Below are 20,083 nucleotides of genomic sequence, written 5' to 3'. Positions count from 1 at the left end.
TCTATCGTTAGAAAATTTCTTAACCGTGAGAAAAATATGAAAGAATACGCAATTTCTCGTGTCAATTGTATACTAACGACTCTCTTAAAACATCGAAAGCCTCGGTTAAAAGAAAAAGAAGGTTGAAACGTAAAATATTCGTTCGCTCGCAACAAGATTCGACGTCTACTAGAACAAGCGTGCGTACAGCATTGTCCAGTAAATGAATACACTTATTAGAAATAATAAACCTTTTCATCCTGATCGATACTTTTGTCGTATAAACGAGTACATTGGATACGTTCGTTAAATTTTACATCTTCATTGCGACAAAAGTGCAGAATAAATTGTACAGAGATTATATGAATTTTATTTCTAATTAAAAGAGAAGAAAACAGCAAGGTTAAGTAATATTTGAAAATCGAAAGTTTAAAACTGTGTTCGTAGAGATCGAGCTGCTCCGTTTACAAGCTATCGTACATTCCCGTTTTTAAGGGTAAACAACGATCGAACGATGAGAATAATAGGTTTGCAAGGTTGCGGTCGTGAGTACTGTTTGTGGCCATGAGATCTCGTAAAGATATCGAGCCGCTCTGTTTTTCGTTTCATTAGAAATTCTACGATGTACTAACGGAACATTGTTTCCACTGATTGATCGATATTTTTCTAGACTCTAAGTACATTAATGTCAGTACCTATAGATTTGTACGTGTACCGCATTTCAAACCAACTATAGAACAACGTATAATAAAACATACGCGCTAGCTATGACAAGATAGAAAACTTTCTGTTACGTGATACTCGAATATTTTTAATAAAAGGTTCAATAAAATAAAATAATCGCTCGTTCGACTATATTATTTCATTGAACGTACGTGTAAGCTTCGTCATGGAAATGTTTGTCACGAATGCAAAGAGCGATGCCAATTCGTTCGTTTGAAAGATTCAATTTGTTCTCACGCCTATTGACACGACGCCTTGTAATTGTGTCTTTATCGCCTCTATTTGATACCTATCAGAGCGTATGGTATTATCGTCGTGTTGTCAAACTCAACAATAAGGATGTCAGATAAAATCGTCGATAAAACGTCTTAAAAACTTTAACAATTTTCTCAATTAATCGTTCGAACTTTTAAGTTTGACGATGAAATAAACGAATAAGAAACATCGTTATATGAGCGAATATTTTATAATGTTTTATTATATTTTCAAATTTGTTCGTTTCGATGAAAAGATTTAAGAAGCGAACCAAGATAACGAACAATATGTTAAAACGAATACTGTTATATGAAATATGTAATAACATTATTATGTGACAATATCAAGTATAAAAATATCTCTGAGCGAAAGATATAAGAGATAGCTACACAATGAAGGCGTTATAAGTTATAAAGGAACGCTTCAAAAGGGGTTGCAAAGTATATCAGGCGATTGGTATTTTTCTATTAGTTCTTTCTATCAATTAGTCCACATTTCTCGTATTTACGATATTTCGTCAAAATACGCAGTTCTACGCACACAGCTTGGTCAAATCTTATCGGAGCAAGCAGACTCGCCTCTTAAGAGTATACGAACATAGAAAGGAGGTTTATGGGTTCTAGCAACACTTTGGAAAATCGAACGCCTTGTCACAAGTTACACATGTTGTACACGCCTAGTGTTGAACGTAAACGATCGCGTACCTATGTATTAACGGCGTATGACTAAGCTATCTGTTATGCGCCACGTTCCTATAATCAGCTTATTCTCCGTTGTCTTAATTGTAATTATTAGCGTGATCGTCTCGTGAAAAATTGAACAGTGTATCGCAACGTGTAAAAATAGACGATTACGCGGTTGGAATTTTTTGCCAGCTGGTTTTCCGATTTCCAATTACATTCTTAAAATGTTTCAAATTTTTTAACTGTCCCGCCAGTATTTCCTTCGATGTTAAAGGTCCAAAAAATTGATCATAATATCGATCAGTTTTATCGCGAATTCTTATATTTTATTCGTACACCACTGTACTAGCGTTACTTCATTCTCTGTTATAATTATTCGGTAATTAAAGAACGTGTTCATTACCGAATACAAAATATCCCTTGCGGCGATTAAACTCTGCATTGAAACACCAACGCCCTATTCTCCGCGCTAAATTAATTTCATTATTGTAATTGCTATTTGCTAAATCTCGCATGAAGGAAAAAAAGTGGCAGTTTTAGTTACAGAAGATTAATATTTACCGCATCTCTTGACACACGCTTTTTCTATATCTCTTCGTTCCAGAAACAAAAGAAAAAAGAATACCTCGATGAAAATACCTTCGCTCTGTTGGCTTTGTAGATTGGGTTAAATCCAACCTGTTCCTCCCGGTTTATTTTAACAAAGTCCATTCCGATCGAATAGCCAAAAATTCTACGTTGAAGCCGCTAGCTCTAGAGTGCACGCGAGATATCAACCAGAATATAGCAAATAGATGGCAAACAACTAGGATTTCGAGGACGCGGTTGAATGAATCGCGCGTATCGTTGTGAACACGCGGTTCATAGCACGTGCATCATCGTAGCTTGTCGAGTAACGTAGGAACGAAGTAATTTGGTCGAACGTTTGGCACGAATTTCGAAACGAACGTTTACGAGTCGGCATTAAAAACACGGCTGTTATCACACGGGCTACGTTCGAAATTTCGCCGTGGATAATCGCGAAAGAACAGTTGCTTGAGCGAATCTCTCTTTTTTTTTTTTTTCTTATCCTCTTCATTTTGCTTTCTTTTTTATTTTTTTGATTGGCGAGAAGGGAACAGCGAAGAGTCAAGGTTGACTCGCGTTTTCGAAACCGGATCGAGTATGCTAATGTAACAGTGACATCCGCGTCAGATTCGACCTCTTCCCTTTCTTTCCTTTTTATCACTGGCGAGTCTTATCTCTCGTCGCGGTCATATTTAATTATAGCAAAGTTTACTTCATTTGTGGGTGCTACAGTGGGTGGAAGGGCAGATGTCTTTAATTCATTTCTGTCTCGTGGATAATGGATTGAGAAACTTTCGATTTTTTTGAAGATTAAAATTCTTCTCTTACGTAAAGCGCGTTTACGGTTGAAGTAACAGCGGTCCTTTATATCTCAATGACGCTCCTTAAGACAGTGAATAAAATACTAAAAGAAATTGTCCTCCTTACAAGATTTAATTTTTCTCCATTCTCTGATTATTACTTCATTTGATATTCAAATATTAGGTATTTTAAGGATTGAAAAATACGTATTAAATATATAAAGTTTCGAAAAGTTCAACGATTAATGCTATGACAATCTACGTTTCAAGAATATTCAAAGGAATAGCAAAAATACGTATTTAATTCTAAAACTAAATAAAAACGCGGATTTTGTGTAGTATAGAATCGTTTGTCGGCATTCGTTGGATTTTTAAATTACCTATATAAAATCTGTAAATATTTATTTTCGTATACTTTCACGGCCTTTATTCTTGAAATGACTCAGGGCCTCCTCTCAATCGGCCATATGAATAATTCGCGGTTATATATCATTGCCATACACGTTCGTTTCTTTGTCGGTGGCATTCGTCGAAAAGACGCCTGACTTTACGACATTCGACGTGATTCGCAGAATGATAATTGATAGTTTCCTTCTCGCGGCCCGAGCAAGCTCAATTTCCCTCTTGCTCGAGATTACGAACGCTAGAAAATTGTTCTCGGGTGCTCGAGTTTCTCGAGTTCCCTGAAAACGATTCGTTACGTCCCGTTATCTGATACGGGCCGAATTCCGTCCCTCGGTCGGGACGGCCACTAGGTTTGCAAACATCGTATGTCAAACCGCAATAATCTTAAGGCACGGTCATCATTATCAGGGAGGATAACGTGCTCTCGATGCAGCGATCTTTAGGCCGAGTCATCAAGGTTCATCCAGGTGTCGACGACATCATCCGGATGGCCATGGTTAAGACGGCAACTAGCATCTTGGATCGAGATGTCAAACATCTCGTTCCTGAACCAACCTGATCCAATAGAATGAATCGAGAGGAAGTTCGATAGAAGATCTAATTAACTCTATATTCATAATATCTCGATCGGTATTATTTGGTACGGGCTGAATTCCGTTCCTCGGTCGGGACGGCCACTAGCGATGCAAACGTTATAAGTCAGACCGCGATAATCTTAATTCATACGGTCATAAACTAAATATCTTTTTTACTTTAACTTCAGGGCCCTGAACTGCCGCAACATAGAAGTCAAATCGAGAAATTCTTTAGGGCTATTGTTGTCCGATCTATGATGTTTGCACAGCTAGTGGCTGTCCCGACCGAGGGACGGAATTCAGCCCCTACCAGATAACAGAACGTAACACGATTTTACCTGGTAGTTTCGTAGAGGGTTGTGGTCGTTCGAAATTAGCCGATGGAATTGCTCTCGTGCTACCTGGCCAAATTCAGAATGTGATTATAGCTAAAGTGCACTGTGGTTGAAAGAGTATCTATGGTAGAATATATTTTAGACGAAATACGAATTCATTCCGTGTTTGTAGCAAATATATTAGGAAGTTGGTATTACTAGTTAAAAATCGTATGTCAAATATATTTGCATATATCGTTATTATTCAGAGGAATTAGGAAATCTTGTCTTTTTTTAACAATTTCACGTCCAGTGACATCGACGTGTTGTTAACTGCAGGCCAAGTGTTTAGTGTCGGGTGACACGACGTTGATGTTAAGTGCAGGTCGACCCTTCGCGTAAAACTTACGAACTTGAAATATTTTACGAAAAAACGTCGGTTACTGGTTAGAGCTTCTGGTAAATTTATGCGGATGAGAAAATGTTGAACAACTCAGGATATTTGGATGGTGTCAAAAGATAACGATTTATAGTTGTTTAATTTTCGATAAGAAATCATACAAGGCTATTTTTCTTAATAATGAACCAAGTAGATGAAACAATATATAAAATTCGTATTTATCTAGAAGATTTTTCTTTATTTCCAAGTTCTTGTGATATAATAGTGTAGTAATATATAATAACGTGTTTTAATGTTCATGAATAACAATTCTCTCAAGCGGTTTGTTATTTGTAACAATAAGCTTTCTTCCAAAACTCTTAATTGTAGAATAAATTATTTTCCTCTAAGCGAGAATATTCTATTTTATTCACGAGCATAGAAAACTCTTTCTAACCTTCTGCCTTCGTTAAACTCCTGACTGACGAACTTGTGTACAAACAATTCTGTTAATGCTTACATCTTGCGGTGAGTAACACGACGTATTAACATCCATGACCTTATATTACGTATTTATCGAGCGAGATTGGCTACGAGTCTTCGTAGGGAGTCTCCGTTAGAACGAATCCAATCTGCGGATTTAATTTGCTTATTCTAGACGCGCAATCGATTCTTCGTAGTTATCTATCAAAGGAATCGTTTCATTGGGCGAATCTTTTTCATAAGTGGTACGTAAAAAGAAATATCGCAAAAGAAGTTGCTTTAAAAATTAGAATATTCTGACTCACAGACGGATTTACGTTTGTTGTTTATTTATAATCTGTAATAATAAATTATGACGTGTAAAGTATCTGATCGTTTTTCAGGAAGTTAAAAATAACTATTGCAAATATATTTTTATTATCAGAGCGGAATAAAGTTATTTTATAAATTATTTCGATGAATTGGTACATACGTTTAAGAACGCAGTATTCGGCTCAAAGTTTTCGAACGATTCGTAAGGCATTCGTTGTCCCACGCGTTAAATAAGAAAATAACGTAACAGCCGAGTCATTTGAGCCGCCAAATGATTCATGCTCGCACGAAACGCACTGCAACTTAAAACACACTTCCTGCTACGGAGCGGTCCACCAGCTCCCTTTATGGACTATAGCCACATTGCATAATGCAATCTGAGTGCCTGATCTTTGAGCAGCCATTGCTCGATATTCCAGATAAAATACATACATAACGCGTACAGGCGTATATGTATAATTTCTAATCGACGGAACGATCTGCCATAATAATTTATATCAAATTTTCCATTTCCATAAATCTGTCAAGAATCGATAAATCTTCCTGACCAGTTTCTTTCTATCTTGAAGATAGACGATCAATTTATCACGTTGACATTACAAATAATCCGAAGTATATATTTTTTAGGCGTTTCAAATATTTTTCCAATTATAAAAGTTCGAATGTGAAGGTATAAATCGTAAATATTAATGCCAACATGTACTGTACTTATAACAATGGAAGTTAATTAAGAATTTGCGTAGAACAAAGCTTCAGCTTCGCCTTAATACAGAATCGATAATCGCAAAGCCAAACATAACGACGTGTTCTCATATTTTCTCCTACTTCAGAAATAAAGTCGTAACTTACGGATCTAGGGATATATATTTTATCACAGAGACAAAAATATTATTTACGTGAAAGTTAATGAGCACATATTTAATGAAATTATTGAATTACAGTAGGAAAATGTCAGAAATATTTATAAGTAATATATATAAAGTATTATATTCTTTCTGTGACAAAATAGATACATATTAAATTATTGAATTGTAATAAAAAAAATTCCATAGTCACGTCGACTTACAAAAAAGACAAGTTAATGTAACAGACACGCGACATTCATCAAGCAGAATCCTCGCAGCTCTTTGTTAATTCCTCCCAATTGAGTGCAGAATGCTCGTAAAACTGCTGTTTCCGCGGAGTCCATGTTTTTCAACTTATGAATCACACAGATATCGTTGTACAAGTTTCTTTAGTCACGTTTCGATTCGAAGTCTGGTTCAAAGTTCGGACGGGCACGAAGCTTTTTCCATCCGCACGGAGTACTTTTTTTTCGAATCGCGGCTGGTCGTGGACAAGTGGTTAATTCAATTTGCAAGCACGGTGCGCGAAAAATAACGAGGAGCAAGGGGTTTAAGATCGTGACAGACAACCATACGTTTTTCGTGGCAAGCGGCGACGGGGCGTTTGTTTTATCGAAAACGAGGCGTCGCCGCGACGGTTGACGGGCATCGACACTTTTATCGAGCCACGAGGATTTCGCTCAATCGTTTCCACGTTTTAGGGACGTCCCATTGAATCACCTTTCTAGGTTCTATTCTTTTTATCGTCCCCCGATCTATGTGCCTCTCTCGTGTTCGACAATTGTAGATAACGACGATGTCCTCGTTTTTCCTTCGATTCTTTTTTCCAAGGGAACCTTTTCGTTCTTTATTACCGACCTTGTTTTTCTTTTTTCTTTTTTTTTTTTTTTTGCTAGAAATCGTCCTTCTTTCCGTGAGTCGTACGAAGAAAATCCTTCGGTGTCTTTTGCACGATTTCTAGGAGACTTCTTTTCCTTTGTTAATGTTCGCAATTTTTATTGTGCTTGTATGTATTGTTTTATCGTTCGCGTTACGATATTGTGTTACTGCTGCGTAACGAATCGGCACGTGGGAAGTTCTAGACACATAGAATGGACTTTGGCGGTCATACATCGTAGATTAGTTTGATAAAATGGGAAAAAATATCGTTCTCAGGTTGTTTTTACGCACGAGAAAAATACGTCTTCTGTCGGCCCTGAACACCAACTTCATCGAGATATTTTAAAATCTCCTCTGTGTTCCAATACCTGATTTATTCCTGCGTTACATATATTCACTTTTATGTTACATTAATCTTCTGTAAACAAAATGCTTTCTAATTCTGACAGAATCGATTACAATATATCGATTGCAACTTTTTCATCCCTAATATCAATACTAATTCAAGTCCAAGGGAACGAATAATCGTTATAAATAGATTGGATGATATCGGAAGGACAAAATACTAATAAGATGTAATGTCAAGTGGATAAAATAAAATGGTACGAGATATTATAGAAGGTTGAATAATAATAACGTTGCAAATGGCAATTCGTATTAATGCAACGGCATAAAAACAGTTGTATAAACAATCGGAGGATGTGCAACGAATTTTATTCTTTTTTTTTCCTCGTTCGTTGGTTAATACGGTATTTAAAATGTAAAAAGTCACGAAGTTGGCGAGTGTTTAGAAAATACGTGCGATTTTCAGCAGCAGGAAGCGTAATTTCGCCCACACGGCAGCAACATCCTCTTTAACGAAAATGTTTTCCATCGTTTACTCCTTCGACCTTTAAACATCCAGTAGCCAGCTATCATAGGATCGATCATGTTCATGAAAGCTTCTGTTTGATCATTTCCTTCGAAAGCCAATCGATGTGCGTAGGCAAAATGATTGTTGACGTAGTTCAAGAAAGATTTTTAATAAACAAGTACTGCATACGTTTCGCTGATTAAAATAAGCGAAAATGGAATTTCTGTTTTAAAATAGACTGCGTTTCGAACAAATTCTTCAAAATATACGTAATATTTGTATTAACACTAATGTTGCCAGACCTGGCCACCAAATGATCGGTTTCAAAATTTAATTTGTTGTTATTTCTTTTGTTCATCTAACTTTATTGTATATCATCTTTATATTTTCTGATTAATCAGTTTCTCAATTTTTGTTGATATAAGAATTTACATAAAGTTAAATGAACGAAGGAAGTAACAATGAACGTAGAATCCTAAATTAAGTTTTGAAAGCGGTCATTTGAACGGGGCTGGTAAGGTCGGTGTTAATAACTTTTTTATCTAAATTTCATTCTGATGTTTCAACAATTTTCGATAGATCTCTCTATATTTTCTAATAGCAATAGTTTCTCGACGAGATAAAAAAATAATAGAAGTTTAAAATATAAGTTTTAAGATTAGGAAATTTGTAAATCGAAGCTCATCGGATTTATTGTTGAAGTATATTCATAAAAAGTAGGTGGAAACGTCGAGTTTGTAATTTGGAGGTTCGAGTCTGTGTTATAGTTTTGTGTCAGATTATTCTAAATTTCGATTGGCCATCAAATTTGTTGATAAGATACATCTGAAGTAGAAATCGAGAAATGTTATGACATCGATTTGATTTCTCGAAACATTTATGATCTTCCATTCTAAAGAAATATTTTCAAAAATATCTGAAATAAATATCTTTGTAAGAAATCAAAATCTTCTGTTGCAGTAAATATTTTTATAGCGATTCTCATATCGCTTCTGTATTATTTATTTTCAAAAAAATTATTTACAAAACGTTCTAGCGTCGATCATTACGTGCATTTTACAATACCCAGTCGAAACTTTACAACTGTTTAATGATAATGAATTACGATATATTTAAACTTTGAGCTCGAAAGTTATTCCGCAAGAATATCGAACAAGGAAATGTTTACAGAGTTACACCGGATTTTAGGAAAAAATCTTGACCGTGTCAATATTTTTATTCATTATCTTATGCATTGCCATTATACAATAGCCAATCGTCTTTCGCATCGTCGACTAAGAATCAAAGAACCATTTGAATTTTCTTGTATTACTTTTAATACATTGCTTTATTGCTCGATAACGAGAATCTCGAGAACGGAGCAGCTCGATCGAACTAGACGCAATTTCATATGGAAAATTCACGAACTGTGGAAGTAGATAAAGAGGCCTTCTGTAGTCTTCTATCGATGATCGCAAGTTGCACTTTTAACATTACAATTTGATTTCGATAATAGAGCGTCAAGCGACGCACGTTCTTGTTGTGGCGTCATTCGCGTCGTTGGTGGGAATCGAAGCGGTTGCTCATCGGCAGTTGTTGCGTCGTGACTCGCGACCAAGTTCGAACCCGCGTATCGCGATTGACTATCGATCAGTTTTCAAGCGACAACGAACCAGGAAAGACTTGTGAATTGTGTTCGAACGTGAATTCTCAGGAGACACGGTATATATATCTCCTTGTGCTTGTTTCTTCAATTTATCGTTCTTCGAATGAAATTTTGTCGCTTCAAAGAAGATTCGGTAGAGAAACAAAAGCGAGGAAATTCGAGACAAGCTGTACTTTAAAGATCGATTTCTTCAAGTTCGAAAATTTGCTGTTGAATTGGAATAAATGATACGATCTTAAATGATCAAGGAACGTGCTCCAGTCACGTATAATATATGGAATACGTAAAGTCTATAATATTTCTTGAGCATTCAAAATTCAAAAAACGCTTGAAACAACAAAGAAAAGTGCTACTTGCGTCTCATCCGTGGCAATATTTTTAAAAACGCAAATCGTGAGAGCGATACAGATAAGAAGAAAGACAAATCTTCGAGGTTCTCGTGTAATTCGATCGGAAGAATCGAGAAAAGCTCGGTGGACGTTAGAGTAGTCGGATGAATCACGAGACGAATTGCACAGGCAGAATCGAAGTGACGGAAGAAGGGGAAGTTCTGCTGACATTCACACGTGGATGCTGTGGCCCGTGTTGGGGGATGACGGGCTAAGCCCAACGTCGCCCCCGGCGTCGGCCAGCGTCAAGGGGGTGAACAAACTGGCGCCCTTGCTGCTCTGCGCGCCCTGCAAGCCCAGCAGTCACAGGAAGAACCAGAATTCCACGCAGTGGTACGTGCAGCAGGTAAACACAGACTGGCAACAAATTCATCATTCGTTTGTTTCCTCGTTCAAGCTTCTTTTCTTTCTTCGTATTCTCTTTTATATCATTTTTCCCTTCTATAATAGTATTTTTGTTTTGTTCTTCTTCTCTTTAGTTCGTTGTTCGTTGTTGTTCGTTACGTTTCTTTGCGTTGCTGTCTGGTTACGATGATTCTCTTGTTTCATTCTATTTCACGTGTAAACATTTCAGATGTTTAAAAGTAATCGAGTAGCGTTAATTTTCAACCGGGGTTCGACCATGCTACGTGACTTCCCGCGTATACACAAGAAAATCCCTTGGTTATAAGTGTTATACGAGCGTCGTAGAGATCTAGTTTCAGCGAGGAATTTCGCGTGGTGTGCTCGAACGTGTTTTCAGCTCGCGCTTGATATCGTAGAAGAGTTGCTTGCAACAAGTTAGAGAGCGAATGTTAAGATTATCAGCTTCGGAATAGAAATCAAGATTAATTTTTTCGAAAGCGCTTGCACGTTTTTACTTTTAGAAATAACAAAAAAAGAAAAAAAGAAATGGTACTCGTCATTGTGACAAGTTAAAATAAGATCGATAAAATCAATTATTTATATTCGTGCTTCCATTTCGACGAAGATCGATATTGATTTTGTTAAAATTACTTACGTGCATTTATTACTAATTGCAAAAGCAACAAATTCTGAAATCTGTCGTTCTGACGTATTTTGATAGCGTTAAAATCGTCTCTATGCAAAGCTATACGTTTGATGCGCTTTGAATAATTCGATGAAACTCCGCGTCGTTCAATCACCAGAAATATCGAGTGTTTACACGTCGAACTTACGGCTGAAAATCTGATTCTATTTCGTTAGAAAATGTCGAAACTTCACAGCCTGTTTGTTTACCTTGGTAATGCGATTCCGTTGTTCCGTTGTTAAATGACTTAGATAATTCTCGTTCGTGTCCGATAAATTATGCGAAAGTTTGTTCGGACGGATTCCTCGAGTTTCGATTACGAATCGTTTCCTCGATAAATTCGGAAAATTTTAGTATTCCGATCGATCATTCGATTTCAGTTATTCGTGTTATCGCGGTTATTGCTATTAAGTCAGAATGTATTACATTATACGTGTGTTTAATGCATAATATAATATAGAATATAATAAATAATACAGAATATTCGCGAGTATAGTAAATTTTAAAAAAAGGAAATCATTCACGATAAGGATTTCTATTTTTGGAAGTATATTTGATGCTTTCAGCAGTCTTTTTTAAATACCGCATAATCTGAAATGTCATTGCAACACGATTACGATATAATGATAAGCTATCGGAAGAAATTGCTTTCGCACGTAGAATTTGTTTGGCATTTCTGTGATTCGTAAGTGTGTCACCTACGTTTATTGTGCATGCCTAAACGTTTGTTGTATATATAGTACTGACCTCCTCGTGCATGAGAACGAGAAAAAAGCATCGTGTATCGTTGCTGTTTCACCATAACGAATCGTCAAATGAATTTAACGAATCCGATGTTTCATCATAAATGTTTCAATTAGATTGGTATACGACACAAGGAAATTCCCATGTTTTTATATCGATTTTCCTCGGATAAGTATATCGCGTTTATCGATATATTTTAATGCGAGTTAATCATGGGATCGCCCCAATGAGACTACTTTTTTTTATTCGTACTAATATATCTTTGATATATAATACAAATGATGACAAAGCCTGGTGAGGCTTTGAAACTCAGAAAAACGTCACAGTTCGATCAATTCTTTATTTGGAAATATTTGAAAGGAACAGCTAACATTCCAAGAATTCACTTTTCAAAGCGAGAAACTTACACAGCTACAGCTATTGTGCGTAGAAAAAGGTTATTGAAGAAAAAAGGGCAAGACGGAGAAAGTGTGGTTCACAAAAGGCAAACTTACAATGTTAGAATTAACCCGAAGACGAGAACCATTGTGCTGCGTATTCAGCCAGGGATACGAAACACTAAATTACTTCGTTTACATTCCCTGTAAATTCTTCAAGAAGAAGAAGAAGAATTTTTCCATTGTTTGCCTTTATCCAATGACAATAACTTTTCCATTACTTTATAACGCTCTTGTTATCAAACTTTTTTCTTTCACATATCAATCGAATATTATTTTTACGTCGTTCAGTACATTTACCACGCACTCTATATATTCTAGACTGAAACGATTCCAAGTAAAATGTTTTCCCTGTATGGGAGTCGAAGAAACGAACGAGGTCGTACAAGTACAACTAACACCAGAAAAATGTCGTAATTAATCATAATTTTTTTCCTGAGATATATACAGAGGAACATTTTTTTTAGTACGCGGCTTTTTCCCATGCATTAATGGTTTAGTTTCGCGGGAATTTTATTTAAATACTCGCATGCTTGTCGATAAATGTGCACACGTGGAAGTGGTTAAATCGGGTAATCAGGGTCAGAGTGCCATCGGAACTGTATCGTTGTCGTTAATGACCAGGATGTACGGCATGCAAATAAAGACGATAACGTATGGTTACATTGACCTAATCAACGATGAATAAACCGACGAGGATCTCTTTTCATCCACGCACATATCGCTCAGGGGAGGATAATTGGACGATAATTAAAAGCAAATAATGAGTTGTCCATCAGAGAAATTGGTTTTCGTTCGTGCAACCAGTTGTAGAAATTATTAAAATGGTCATTTCATTTGGCACGTGATGCGGCACGTTTCGTAGATACGGTAAATTTTTCTCTTCCTAATATTACCTAGTTTTTTTACGTCGATCGATCGACTTTAAACCGGTTTAATGAACGGTAGTTTCCTATTTTACGTCAATTCTTTGTTATTTTAGAGTTCACAGGTGCCGTGCGTTGAATTATATATGCGAGGAACAACAAATGTTTCGTTTGCATGATTTAGTAGTTTTCGTTTCGTCTTACACCGGATAAGATTCGATTAGTATTCTGTATGCTTTTACGGTTATGGAATAGGAAAATATCGATACGTTGAGTTGACATTTTTTTTATCTGCGGTTGACTCATAGATAGAGCCGACGATTTGAGTAGTTAGCGATAGAATTATGTCACGATCAGACAGACGATACGAGACCTTAATATCAACGTTTACATATATATATGTTAGAATAAACTAATGTTACAGCAAATATATAATGTACACACATCGAATATTTAGGAATAATCGGAATTATCGCATAGTCATTGGATTTAAATAGGGAACTTTAGTGAGAAATGGCAACGTAAAGTCATTCGTTGTACTACTTTAACTGTAGTTTTGCTATCTGTTTTCTTTAAACGTAGTGATCTTCGTCTGTCGTAGAAATTGGGTTACGTAAGTAAGTATATGTATGTACGAAGAGAACGGGAACGCGAAGTGATTAAAGGTACTTTGACACCTTATTTACCGGTACATGAGTCATCTTCGCCGCTGCCAGCAGTTCGTTTAATTGCTTATCTGGGATCGTACCTTACGTACCGACCTACGGAGCCGTGTAATTATGCGTTGCCTGACCGGAAACCGGCAGCAGTTTGTACTTAATCGAATTCCAGCATGAGAAGCAAAAAATTTTCTTTGTTTATGAAACCTTCTGAGCAACGTGTTCGCCAGACACGCGTTACACTTTCGATCTGTTCGCAGTTGTGGCTCATTACGTAGCTTATTCGTGATCTTTGTCGTGTCTGACACAAGAACTTATCGTAAAATTATCTTTTATAATGAAATAACCATGATCCGCAATTTCGCAATGTTTATCTATTTCTGAGTCTATCGTTTCGAAGAATCTAAACTGTCTTTGGTAAATTCTCTGATCGTGGTCCACGCGAAACTATAATAAAATTCTGCGATCGACGCTGCTATTGCACTTTGTACGAAGAATATTTTTATTTTTTTATAGTAAAGTTTTATATAATACGAACGTCCTATAATTTCTCGTTAATGTTCTAATATTTCCAATACAAAAGGATATACGTTCGGCTTTAAAAGTAGTCGATTTTAACAAACGTTAATATCACGTGACTAGTCAATTTTCTCATTTAATCTTAACAAATTACAATTCATATAGATACAATCGTAATTCGTTACCATCGAGCAGCTAACTGTCCTAACTCTCGATCAAAGAAATCCAGCGAGTTATCAACAGTTAACATGTCTGTGTATGTGTCCTTCGAATTTAACGAAGAAAGAATAGGCTCGGAGACCGGAATCGTCGGCCCTGATCTCCCTTTGGAGAAGTTTCGGCACTGTTAACACGTTTGAGTGCATTGTGTTCTTTATTGAGGTGTTTCAGAGTACACACACTGAGCGTACGTGAGTGGCTTTTGTGGCGGGCATCGACGAAGCTCCGCTTTATCAACGCTCGTTCTTTGAACTTCCGGCACGTCTTGGTACCCACGCGACATTTTTCTCACTCGACGCAACCCCTTCTTCTTTCTCTTCGATCACTCGTATTGTCTCTTGGTCGAAAGTCTCCTCGACGGTGAATCATTCATTTTAAAATAGCGCGTTGAAAACGTGGAAGACACTTGGTTAAGTTATTGTTACCAAACGGAAATCCGTGAATTATAGAGGATTTCTGATTAGTCGGTAGCTACACTCGGTAGAGAAACCAATGGAGGAAATCGAATGTTTACATCGGATCGAAAATAAAATTAGGTCAGTCAGGTTATTTTAATCGTATGGTGCAAGTACGATACGACGTAAAAGTGTTAGGATTAATATAAAACTATTCGCGACTTGCAGACTTAGAATTTATTGAAATAAAGGTATCTGAGATCTTTTGCAGAATAAATTACCGATTAATAATTACACCGCGAGTTTTTATGCAAATTTATACTCCTGCTATAAGCGCGATTAAAGAAGCGGAATCTAGGTAGATATTAATTCCACTTTCTGAATATTACAGTGAGTAAAATATTATAGCAAGCGAATTGTCAAGATGATTTATCGTCACACATGCGATACAGACACAAGAGTTTTCTATACCGAGTGTTAAAAAATATTCCTGAATCAGATCTGGACTTTAAATAGCGTTAAATTGTGTTCCACCGCAGTACCACAAGGAAATATTTCCTAAAACGTATGATTATTCGTCATTATGGAACCGCTATCGTAGGTTTTTGTCGGAAGACTTTTGCGGAGTAGAGTACCGTATACGAAGTCAAAAATAAAGTAACCGCGGGCGCGAAAGTAAAAATGCACGGAATGTTCAGCCCACGGGATGATTCGCGACGATAGTGCAGGGTGTAACGTGTACGCAGAAACTCCGGAGGATTAGATCATCGCGTGAATTTATCTAACAGGCTTTGGAAAATCGTTGCTCGAAGCGTTGCGAAACCGTTTAGCAGAATGACTGTTATCTGCTCCGTGGCGGCCACGGCTCTCTCTCTCTTTCTCTCGATCCGTTCCTTTTATTGCCTCGCAGGTTTCTAATACTCGTACCCAATAATTATAGATCTTATTTATAGCGTTAGAACGTTCCTTCGTGATTCTTTCAGATCGCAGATTACGTTTATTGCCTGCCTGCCTCCAAACTAAATCGAATCCTGCCCCTTTATGTACAGATATCCTCTGTTCTCTCATTCTTCGTTATTTCTTATGGTTTTTCGAGCGTTAAATTTTACATTCACTCATGACGATTATAAGGAACGAGATAAGAATTATATCCTCATTTCGATGATTATTGCCTAGGATTAACACAGATTTGTAATATACAAAATGTTTCTAGTTTCTGTTTCATATTTTCGTAAACGTTTACGATTTATCGAATAAAAATATAACGAAGGAATGTAATACGATATACGAGGTTTACAATAAATCAAAAACTCTAAGGTCCTTAATAGATGCACCTTGGTACGTTATCAACGAAATAATACATCGCGACCTTAAGATACCTACAGTCAAAGAAGAAATATGCAAATTCAGTAATAGATATAACATAAGAATTAACCACCAAAACCCACTAGTTACTCAATTACTTGACACGATGGATCACATCCGCAGACTAAAAAGACATTACCTTCTAGATTTAAACATTAGATTCAGCTAGAATCAAACGTACGATAATCATTTATTGTTATTCACGTTATAGTACCACGCCAGAATAATTTACGTATAATTATCAATCAGAATCGATTGCAAACTACTTCCAAATAAAAAAAAAAAAAAAAAAAAATGGTCTGTAATAGATAATTTCTTCGTTATTTCTTATATCTTCGTAAAATTGTACAGTTTACTGGCTAGAGCTAATATAGATTGAAAATACACCAATCTTTTTGTTTTTCCTTTTAAGTCTTCATAAATTTTCTTCTAAAAATCCATAATTAAATATCGTTCCACTAATCGGTATTCTAATAATCCAAATTTTATTGTAGGTAGAAGTCTGAACAAATTCATGTCTGACATCTAGACCTTCGCGTATGTTCAAATTTGCACGAGCATTCGCAATCAGTTAATAACGATGAAGCAATTCGTACGAGAAATCCTTGCTTCAAATAGAGTGACGTGCCATTTCACAGAATCTAATTTGACAGATCGATGGCAAAACCGTCACTGCTGTGCACGGTGACCCTGTCTGATTCACGGTTGGAATATTCCAACGGGTTTCTCGAATCGTGACTTTAACATCGATGTTTGCGCAGGTTGAAAGGTGGAGGCGGAGGTTAGCATCGCGATAGTCGGGGTGGATTTCCATGTATCGATCGCAACACAAACCATTCCTCTTCTCGTGGTAATCCGATGTTAAGCTTTTTATAGGCCGACGCTGGAATAATAGAGGAGGTAGTGGTAGTTTGTACACACGTCGCTTTTGGTACCGTCTTAGCACCGATGGTTCACTTTGCCACGTACACGGCTCCAACAACGTCATTCGCGATGGAAGCTTCTGCGAAATCAAAGGGGAGGAGTTGAACGAACGAAGAAGGCGATCGAATTATTTGGGACGTTAACGAGGAGGATGTTCCAGGCTTAATAGGGTTCGTTCGATTGACACGTTCGTCTCACAGAGGTTGCTTGTGCGAGTAACTATTTTGTAGATATAAAAACACGCGCAACTTTTCTTTTTCTCTTTCTTCGATATCTCTCACTGTTCTCTGTACAATATCTGCTTTCGAGATGATACACGAGAAAGAAAAGTCTGCAGTTGTTCATCGGGAAAGCCAAGGTTCGATAACTTCAAACTACAAGAAAGCAAAAATCAGGCGCAATCTCCTACGGTTGTTTAGCGGCGGTTACACCAAAATTGCAGAAATCTTCGGAGTCGACGCAGACAGATTTCTATTCGACAGAATTTTCTGACGAACAATGGACAGTTGACGTGCTCGAAGGAGGCGTCTCCAAGGACGAAGAGAGGGAAGGGGGCTGTATAAGGACCTTAAGTCACGCTCGGGTTCTCCCTGTAGGCTTCTAATTGCCGGTTCGTTCCGCAACGTAAGCCACATTTTTTCAACAGAGTTTTACTCGTATCTAGACTCCGCTGTTACAGAACTCGTCAGAATCGAGAAACGCGGCAAGTTTTCTTCGGGACCGTAGCCAGTTTCAGGTTATCTTTTTTCTCATCATCCTTGCCGATATCTTGCCGTTTGCCGTTTATTATCTAACTGGATTCTCGTGCCTTGGAAAACATCTTTGTCCAAATTTTTTGACCGACACTAGCAGAACAATGTACTCTCTAATTCATAGAAGATCTAAATTTAGATCGTTCAATTGAGAGAAAATTAATTTATTTTCTTTGAAATATAGGAAATGCAAGGATATAGAAATAGAAGAGTAAGAAATACAAAAGAAAAGAACCACTGAACCGTTGACTAAGCTATACTTAAATCTTCTTCTTGAAACCCTCTGCTCTTTCGATCGTCCATCGAATCGTCAACAATAAAAGCTTCCGCGTACGATTAGCAATCAATAGATAGGAGTAGCGCAGCACTACTTCCATTCTTCATGTAGAAACGCTTTCCTTTTGTAGTTCCATCGATCCAATGGCTGTACATTGTATGCATATGTCGGTCTCTATCGGTGCAGTTAGTAAACGTTGCATATTAGAGGCATAAATGGCAATGACACGGTTTGTTTCTTTCTGTGGCGATTCTATACGCGACTTCAAGAGGGAAGAGAGACATAGAAGACACGCAGAAGATATAAAGAGAAAGGGAAGCGAGATCTTATACGGGTTCTCCGTATATTCCTGCACGAGGGGATATTACGATTTTCTTGTTGGTTTGCAGGTAAGTTATCCGACGGAGGGACCGGATAACTTTGGTGACGTTTTTAGCGTTGCAAATAAAACAGCAAACGTGTGTGCAGCGTGTTCAAACGAGAATCCTATTTTTAGTGGTCCCTGTTCCTTTGAAGGCCCCTTAACTTATTCCCTTGCAGCAGTTTCCGAGGATGTAATTGGCTGTGAATTCCAAGATCTTAGTTCCTTTGCTAAGAAATTAGTCTGTTGTTGAGTTTGTCGAGTCTCTTGTCCTCCCTGTCTAGGTGTCTACGTGATTCGAAGAGAAAATTACGTATATTGTAATAAATGTCATGGTTAGCATAGTTATCAGTATCAGATATATAATATCAGTTATCGATAAATAGCATGCAATTAAATACCACGTCTATTTTGGGGGAATTTTACATTCCCTGAGATTAGAATATTTTAGAATTTGAAGAAACATCGTCTGATCGTTGTATAAGTACTTCTTGCCTTTCTTATCGATACGACGTTGTAAAATATACTTTGGTACCAGAGTTTGGAAAGTGCTCGTGTTTTAAGTTTTGCTCTGTTGGCAAGCTTTTAATTCATTGAGTTATTGGTCTTTTTTTATAAAACGAATAATATCGATAAATTCCATAAGATATATTTCTAAAATATACGTTTGTTTATCGAGTCGTTATGATTCGAATAGAAACAAACCTAAGATATATAAGAGGAATACGAAATAAGGAATAAGGAATAAGTATAATGCGACAGTTTATCAGTGATACATTTATTATTCAGGACAAAGATACTAGCTTAGACATGTCTTTCGTGGTTAGTTCTTCGAACGTTCGAAATTCTCGCGGACCCATAAGACTTGGGACATTTCCAAGTTCGTAAAATCTCTGAATTCTAGGAATGCGATGGAAAACTTAGGGCATGGAGGATCGTAAAGCTCGAATGCTTCGAAGTCCTAGTGTTCTCGATGATCAAGCGGTGCTATCGAGTATAGAGTTCTGGAAATTCCGACTCTCGAAGACTCTCGTGACTTCTTCAAAAATCGCGATTACAGATAAAAATATGGGGAGAGAAGTACGCCAATGGCAATCGTATTTCCAGTACGATATTTCAAATCGTTTCATACAGATATAAGTTTTACGGTGCAGCACGGGGATATTACTATGATTTTTACATTTTAAGTACTCTTACTTCGTGAACGTTCATGCAATTCCTTCGCGTTACTTTGCAAATTTTCTATATTCTTCCATCGTTTCGCTGTATTTAAATTTCTCGAGATGTATAAACACTCTCGATCTAAATACAATCTTCAGTAGCAACAAGCAATCACAAACAACTCGTACGAAAAAGCAAACTCTGTAACAAGTTCATGAAATATTAAAGTTCTCCTTCGTCGTAAATAAATTTCTTGACTTATGAAAATTACTTAACTCGCAGGCAGAC

General features: G+C 37.0%; 1 protein-coding gene and 1 long non-coding RNA gene across 6 annotated transcripts in view; one reads left to right on the top strand and one right to left on the bottom strand.

Moving 5' to 3' along the window:
- Positions 1 to 20,083, bottom strand: part of LOC139996109 (uncharacterized) — a 201,287-nt gene that overhangs the window by 116,037 nt on the left and 65,167 nt on the right. The window lies entirely within an intron of this gene.
- Positions 1 to 20,083, top strand: part of Rgl (Ral guanine nucleotide dissociation stimulator-like) — a 40,614-nt gene that overhangs the window by 14,412 nt on the left and 6,119 nt on the right. For 2 of the 5 annotated variants that reach the window (XM_072020198.1, XM_072020200.1), the window contains exon 2: positions 10,220 to 10,432. The exons of 1 other annotated variant lie outside the window; for it this stretch is intronic. In XM_072020198.1, the coding sequence (XP_071876299.1) occupies positions 10,220 to 10,432 (213 nt within the window). Of the gene's footprint in view, positions 1 to 10,215; positions 10,433 to 20,083 lie in introns of all 5 variants that reach the window. 2 more of the 5 variants (XM_072020199.1, XM_072020197.1) reach the window with 1 other exon arrangement.

This window comes from Bombus fervidus, chromosome 17, assembly GCF_041682495.2.
Source record: "Bombus fervidus isolate BK054 chromosome 17, iyBomFerv1, whole genome shotgun sequence".
NCBI classification, from domain to species: domain Eukaryota; kingdom Metazoa; phylum Arthropoda; class Insecta; order Hymenoptera; family Apidae; genus Bombus; species Bombus fervidus.
The sequence above is the reverse complement of the archived record's forward strand: the minus strand, read 5'-3'. Positions and strand labels throughout refer to the sequence as shown.